Source organism: Pinus tabuliformis, chromosome 2_1, assembly GCF_031772625.1.
Source record: "Pinus tabuliformis cultivar Carrire ecotype Pingquan chromosome 2_1, CPIR1, whole genome shotgun sequence".
In the NCBI taxonomy this organism is placed as follows: domain Eukaryota; kingdom Viridiplantae; phylum Streptophyta; class Pinopsida; order Pinales; family Pinaceae; genus Pinus; species Pinus tabuliformis.
In genome coordinates, this window is record NC_142299.1 from 621,095,614 (window position 1) to 621,103,371 (window position 7,758).

The following is a 7,758-nucleotide window of genomic DNA, read 5'->3' on the forward strand; positions in this document are numbered from 1 at the left end:
AATTTACTCAAAAATTGTCTTAAAACCCCCCTTTGTGTTCTAGTGATTGCAATTGTATGTAGAAATCATTGCATAAAATTTGTGAAGAAATCATTCACATGGCATTATATTGTGCAAAGAATGCTATCAGACCTTAAAGTTATGGGCTACTTAGATGTTTGAAAAGCAATTCCTTTAATAATATTGAGACATATATATATATATATATATATATATATATATATATATATATATATATATATATATATATATATATATGCAAAATTAAACATTATAACTTGCATTAGTCAATGATGAACTAATAGTGGTTAACATGCAAATTACTATCATCCTACTTACTACTAATAATAAAAATCAAGCACAACTAGCTTTTATTTTTTTCTAATTTTTTATTATTATTTTAAGAAATGGACTAGAATCAATGAGTTCATAAGCATGAACTAATAGTGGTTAACATGCAAATCACTATCATCCTGGTTACTACTAATAATAAATCAAGCACATGTAGTTTGTATTTTTTCTAATTTTATTTTATTATTTTAGGTAATGGACTAGAATCAATGAGTTCATAAGCAAACATTTCAAATAAAGCTAGTGTTCTCAAATAAATTAAATGGATGAAAAACCATCAATCCATGATAAACATCAAAAAGTTTGCCTCATGATACATCTCACATTAGGGATTTAAAAAAATAATTTAAATTAGCTAAATTATAACTTTCTTTTAAATTATTATTAATTAAAAATCTAATTACTATATAAGTTAAAACATATACACATTTTAAAAAACATGTAACAATATTCTCAACCATAGAGATCTACAACCACCTTACCATAAACATTCGTAATCATCAAATTGTGAAATTAGATTTGTTAATTAGTAATCATAAAATTAGATTTGTTATCACACTATGAATCAATACCATGACATAACATCACCATATGCTCAAAAAACTTTAACTCATTTGATAGTCAAGAATATTATATTAATTTCATTTAATTAAAGTTAAACCTAAAAAAGACATATAAATATCAACTCTCGATTTTAACTATTACTAAAAATATTTCAGAAATATTAAATTCTATTTATTAATGATTAAAGTTCACAAATATTGAATTATATTTATTAATTATTAAAATTCACAAATATTGAATTCTATTTATTAATAATTAAAACTTACCAATATCCAATTATATTTATTAATTTTTAAAAATGTGAAACTCTATTCTAACTTGTAATAAAAAAAAAGATGATACTAATTTGGAAAATGGAATTGCTAGCCATGTGCATGGTGGGGAGAAATAGGGAGGACTAAGGCATGACATCCAAAATGTTGGGATGGCCATGTGCATGGTGGGGAGAAATAGGGAGGACTAAGGCATGACATCCAAAATGTTGGGATGGTGGAGTCGGCCACTTGGTTCGTTGGAGGTGGCGTCCCTCCGTTGTCTTTAGGAGAAGACAAGTATACCTAAATGACGAGGACAAACCACAAATCGAAACAGAAATTCACCCAAAACAACGGTCTCGTGGAGCGAAAAGAAACAGAAATTTACCCAAAACAAATATCAAGAACATATATCGTGGAGTTTGATTCCAAATATTTCTTGATCGCCATATAAAATCCGCACAGGGTTATTTATTTAAGCCAATCCGCTCCGATCACACTCACAGCTTCAGCTTCATCAACTTCTTCTATAACTTCCATGGCTGCGCTTCTCCTTGGGCCCCCGGAGCTCTGCAACTATCCAAATTTTGTGGTGGCTGATCGTGGGTCCGAATTAGATGCCCCAAAATCTAGGACAGCTGCGAATGAAATGGCGTTGGAAATGCAATCACAGCACGGCCGCCCTCCTACATCCTCAATATCTGAAGCTTTCAAACGTTTCTTGAAACGGTGCTTGCATGTTTTGAAACGATTCTTGGAAGCGGCCAGTCCAACTTTGAAACGCTACTTCGAATTACAGACAGGAAAGGAGAATATGACATTGACTGAGAATTGCTCTCCCACATTCTCAACATCTAGTAATCCATTGCTGGATTTCTTTTTCCATGTTGTGCCCGATACTCCCTCCCATAGAGTCACTGAACTTTTGGAAGCCGCATGGAATGAAGATCCACTAGCAGCTTTAAAGCTAGTTTGTCAACTGAGAGGCGTACGGGGAACGGGCAAATCAGATCGAGAGGGCTTTTATGCCGCAGCTTCTTGGATTCATTCACGTCACCCCAAAACTCTCGCTGCCAATGTCGGCAGCATCGCTCAATTTGGTTATTTCAAAGACCTACCTGAGATACTTGTTCGCCTGCTACAGGGAACCGAAGCCACGGAAAAACGCAAGGCTGAAAAAATCAGTCACAAGGAAAAAATCCAGCGTGCAAAGGAAAATGAGGGTGCAAAATCCAAATATGGACGAAGACGTGCAATGTGTTGTAACCCCAGCGGATGTCGGCCCGGTTATTACGCTCGGAAGGGTGCTGCTGCAAGAGAAGCTAAAAAGCTGGGCACGCTCAGGCCAAGAGAAGATCGAATTTCAGCGGATGTATTGAATGGAAAGATGCTGAGAGAGAAGGCCAGAGTTATTAGGAAAGAAAAGCGTTTGGAAGCAGCCAGTAAATCTTTGAGACGTTACTTGGAAGATCCCTATTACAGAGCATTGCATGATCAAATTGCCCAGTTCTTCGCGGGCTTGCTGTCTAAAGACTTGCAGGCGCTCAAGTTGGGCAAACTGAAAGAGATAAGCCTAGCCGCCAAGTGGTGCCCTTCCTTGGATTCGTCCTACGATCGTTCCACCCTAATCTGTGAGAACATTGCACGCACGCTTTTTCCCCGTGAGGAGTTCAACACTGACGAAGAGAGTCATTATGTTTACAGAGCCCGTGAGAAGCTGAGGAAAGAGGTGTTGGTTCCGCTCCGGAAGGCTCTCCAATTGCCTGAGGTGTACATGGGTTCCAATTTGTGGAACGAACTGCCTTATGAAAGAGTGGCCTCTGTCGCCATGAAAAATTACAAGGACATCTTTATGAAGCACGATTCCGAAAGATTCACTCACTTTTTGGAGGAGGTGAAAGCCGGGAACAAGAAAGTTGCTGCTGGAGCTCTGCTTCCGCATGAAATTCTTGAACAGGCCAAGAATGAAGAATCTTCTGTTGCAGAATTGCAGTGGAAGCGAATGGTGGAAGACATGAAGAAAGAAGGAAAGCTTTCTAACACCTTGGCGGTCTGTGATGTTTCAGGGAGCATGTCCGGAACTCCCATGGAGGTCTGCATAGCGCTTGGATTGTTGGTTTCGGAAATAAGCGAGGAGCCGTGGAAAGGCCATCTTATGACTTTCAGCGAAAATCCAGAACTGCATTTGGTCACAGGGAATTCCCTAGTTGAAAAGTATGAATTCACAGAGAACATGGATTGGGGAATGAATACCGATTTCCAAAAGGTGTTCGATGTGATATTGGAGATGGCAGTGAAATGCCGACTAGAACCGGAGAAGATGATAGAGCAACTGGTGGTGTTCAGTGACATGGAATTCGACCAAGCTTCCTCAAATCCATGGAAAACAGACTACATGGTAATCAAGGATAAGTTCAGAGAGGCGGGATATGGAGTGCCTCCCAGGATCATCTTCTGGAACTTGAGAGACTCTAACAGCACGCCCGTGTTACAGGGAGAAGAGGGTGTTGCCCTGCTCAGTGGTTTCTCTAAGAACCTCCTCACGCTCTTCTTGGAAAACAATGGACAAATCAATCCATTGATGGTCATGAACAAGGCCATTGAAGGGGAGCTTTTCCAACCCTTACGTGTTGTGGATTAACCTAGCATACCATCAGTGTCGCTCTTAATTTTCCTTTTCTTTTCACAACATTTTCAATTATTTTAAATGAATCATTTTATGTTATGATAGTTTGTTATTAACCTGAATTTCTAAATGGCATTTTCTATCTCATTTTTCGTTCCAAAGTAATGTTGATATGGGTATATATTGGGTTGGATACCTAAAATTAATGGGATATTATGATCATGCTCCGTGCGTGATAACCATAAAATTATATTATGGGAAATCATCTTCTAAGGCGGGTATGGCATGGACTTGTGAAAATGAATAAAATTGTGGTCTTTACCAATATTTAAGGCATGAAAGCTTATAAACATTTATTCTTAGGGAATATTCATGATCACAATTATGGTAGATATATTTAAAGTGACATTCTATCATTTTTTCTCTGGGTAAAAAAAATTAAATGAAATACAAATGAAAAGTACGTTAGATATTTTTTTGAGTGTAAAAATTGAAAAAAGGTTTTTATCTTGAGAGATTTGATCCTTCTTGGGTCTAATATATCCATGGTTAATATGTGGACAAACTTGTGGTTAAAAGGGGGTTGTGCGACTAGCCAACCTCCAACTTCAAGAAAAAGACAATTGATTGTTTTCTCGTGAGAAATTTGTTGGGTTCTTTTAGTTGGGTGTATGCTTTGTGTTTCTTAAGGCTATCTTTATATGTGGGAGCCTTGTGGTGATTCCTGTATGAAGAGAAGCATCATTGTTGTGGTGTTAGAGATAACAGCTACATGATTTTTGTTCATGTTTGAAAGCTTGTGTAACACCTCCTCCCAGGTCAACCCAAAGTAACCATGCCAACCAGGGTAAACATGAGGAGAGATGCTACTACAATCAAATTCGACCTCCTATGCCACCTCTAGGAAGTGGAATCGACAGAACATCACATACAGTCATCTAACATCATCAACAGAACCCTTAGGAGATAAGTCAGCCACTTAAACAACCTGTCCCTGGGTGCCCCTACTTTTGTGCAGCTCTTAGGCCATACTCACTCTCATGTTAGGGGTAATGTAGTGCCCAACATCCTAAATTCGCTCTCAAAGGCCTTCTTACCACGGAATGTGAACCAAAATTGCCAGTTTTGTGCCAACGACCCCGGGATTTAAGCCAATTTTCTAGCCCAAAATCTTGGCCTCTACCCAGAACTTGTTATAACTTCCAAAATTCATTAAAAACATAATAGCAATGTTGATTAATAAAAAGGACTAGGCCTAAGAATCCCAAATTGGGAATGACATTATTTCAAACACTTGGCATCAATGCAACCTATAGGTCTAGGATACAAGACAAAGAATAAATGACTGAAACAACTTATGAATCATAATTATAAGTAACATCTCCTTCTCCATTAAATTACTTCATCATCGACTAGGTCTTGCATCAATCCATTTAAAAATTACAAGTAAATATATGAAATAGCCATGACATGAACCAATCATTGAACCATGTGTATGACCAACATAAAACCATATAAATATCAAAGATATGATAACCATTAAATCCATATATAAATCAGTGCAAAGTGAGAGAACTTAGCTTTTATTAATCTAGGAAAATCTGACCAGGTTCGGGACTTCCATGTACCACCCGTCCATAGACATGGTTGAACCAAATCTCTCTTTCATCCAGTCACCCCCATGCCATATTCCAAGCATGAATGTGGGATCTCATAGAACAACCAATCCATGAACAACTAAGAGAATCTAGAGGTTAAACCACCTCCACCCTCATCCAACCATGATCACACCAAAAGGTGCTCCTATCACAACCAAACAGAACTTGGAATGCCATCCGAAATCCATCACTATCCTTGAGGAATTTTTTGTTGAAAAGTGTGCAACAAGAAATGCTTGTTGAGAATACAACAAGATGATGGAGCTTAGTGAAAAGAGTCGCCTTCACTAAGTGGGCCCGCAGGCTATTTTTGGCGCAAGTCTATTTTTAGACTATGTCTATTTTTAGACATATGGATCATGTCTATGGATTGCAAGTTGCTGTTTATGGATGATTGGTCAAGTTGGGAAAAATAGATGGACTTCTATTTTTGATGAAAGTGTGAGTGATCAAAGTCTATTTTAGACTGGCTGTCAAAAATAGAAAACTCAAATATTATTATCTCACAATAATATTTGGACTATAAACTTGATCTTATTCTCTTGGAGCACTTCAGTTTGAGCTACAGAGGTGGCACATGCAGCTGTCAGAAGGAAATACACTTTTCTTATGAGTCAGTTGAGTTGTTGCATGCAGGACTTCAGTTAGAACTCAAGTGAGTTGAGTTTAGTGGACTGGAGGTGCAGTTGATGGAGTTGTGTTCAGTTTAGCTTTGTTAAACTGGTTGTATTTAGTCTAACTGATCAACAGACTAGAGATGAGTTGGGTGAATTAGTTATTAATTAATTCACAAGTTATTAACTCATAATACAACTAAAGAATACATCAGTTAACTCAGTTGCATGTTAGTGCATGTTCAGTTCAACAGGGACAAGTGGTAGAGAATCAGATTGCTATCAGTTGTGACTATAGTTGTGCATCAGATCTTGCACAATCAAGGGATTGAGTATGCCAATGAGTTTGCTCACGTATTTGGCCCACATTTTAGCCTTTGCTCACGTCCACAAAGAGTGAGTGACTATTTTGCAGGTGAAAAACGAGTTTGGGAAGCTATTCTCATCAGTTCTTGAGCAGGTATTGAGTAGTGGAGGCAGGCAAGCAGCGGGGGAGATTTGGAGATCAAATCTGAGCTGTATTGTGTGTAACAGGTGGAGATACTTGTGAGAAGTATTATGCTTTGTATTGTTACATGATTCAATCAATATAATATACAGATAGTGTGGGGTTTTTAGTGAGATGCTTTCCCCGGGATACATACTGTGTTTATGAGTTTGATTGATGCTTCTATGTGCGCCTGTGAATGTTTCTGCTTCTATAAATTGATGATCAACGTAGAGGAGATTATGTATTATACATGTTCCGCTTATAATTGTATGATCAGGATAATCTCTGTGAATATGTGTCAAATTATTCAAAATTTCTACATGGTATCACAGCTAGATGATTTGTAGAAAAAGTTTCTACATGGTATCAGAGCAGCTTGATTTGTAGAAGAGATTTTTACAGGATATCAAGCGAGGATTGATCATCAGATCTACTATTCAGGAAGTGGTTACATTCTATTTCTTCAGGCAGAGTCTGTAATCGGGCCAGGTAGCCTCTGGATTCATCCTTCCTTTGGAAGGTGAAATATCCGGTAAAAGCCCATACAGTCGATCTATGTACAAGAAATAATTTGTTCTCACGAATTCTAGATCGGAAGCAGTTGAGTTTTGTGCTGGTGGAATTCGAATTTAATTCCAAAGCAAGAGATAAAACTCAGAAACATTCAGTTCGAGAATGGAGATAGTATGCCCCAGTATCTCACGAAGTTCACCCAATGTCGGGATGAGTTGGGAAGTGTGGGGGTGATTGTCGGATGAGGATGGTGAGTCTAGGACTCCTTGACCTTCCTAAGAGTTGGCATAGCTACCAGGACTCGGTGAATGGAAGGGAGAAACTGCCAGGACGGGAGAGACTTTGGTCGGATCTTGTGCAGGAGGAGATTAGACAGAGCACCAGAGACAATTCTTCATCTATGCATGATGAGGAGAATTGTGCCTTAGCGAGTAAGGTGAAGAAGGGGAAAGAGAAGGTTTCTCTTTCCGAATCTTGTTCTTCCAGTGATGGGAAGAAAGTTGACAAGTCGAAGGTGCGATTCTTTCGTTGTCATGAGATTGGTTCATGGGTCAGGAACCTGTATGCTCTTGAGGTTCAAGATGCATGCAAAGCCTTGAGTAGCGAGGAAACTGATGGAGACTTGGTGGTTGAGAGGGAGTGTATATTACCTCTTAACATGCAGAGCCAGAAGAAGTCTCAGACGATT

At 38.3% G+C, this 7,758-nt stretch overlaps 1 protein-coding gene across 1 annotated transcript; it reads left to right on the forward strand.

Moving 5' to 3' along the window:
• Positions 1-1,707: 1,707 nt before the first annotated feature.
• Positions 1,708-3,810, forward strand: LOC149202079 (uncharacterized). Its single transcript, XM_089401481.1, has 2 exons — positions 1,708-2,392; positions 2,489-3,810. The coding sequence occupies exons 1-2, from the start codon at positions 1,708-1,710 to the stop codon at positions 3,808-3,810; spliced, it is 2,007 nt and encodes a 668-aa protein (XP_089257607.1).
• The last annotated feature ends 3,948 nt before the right edge of the window (positions 3,811-7,758 follow it).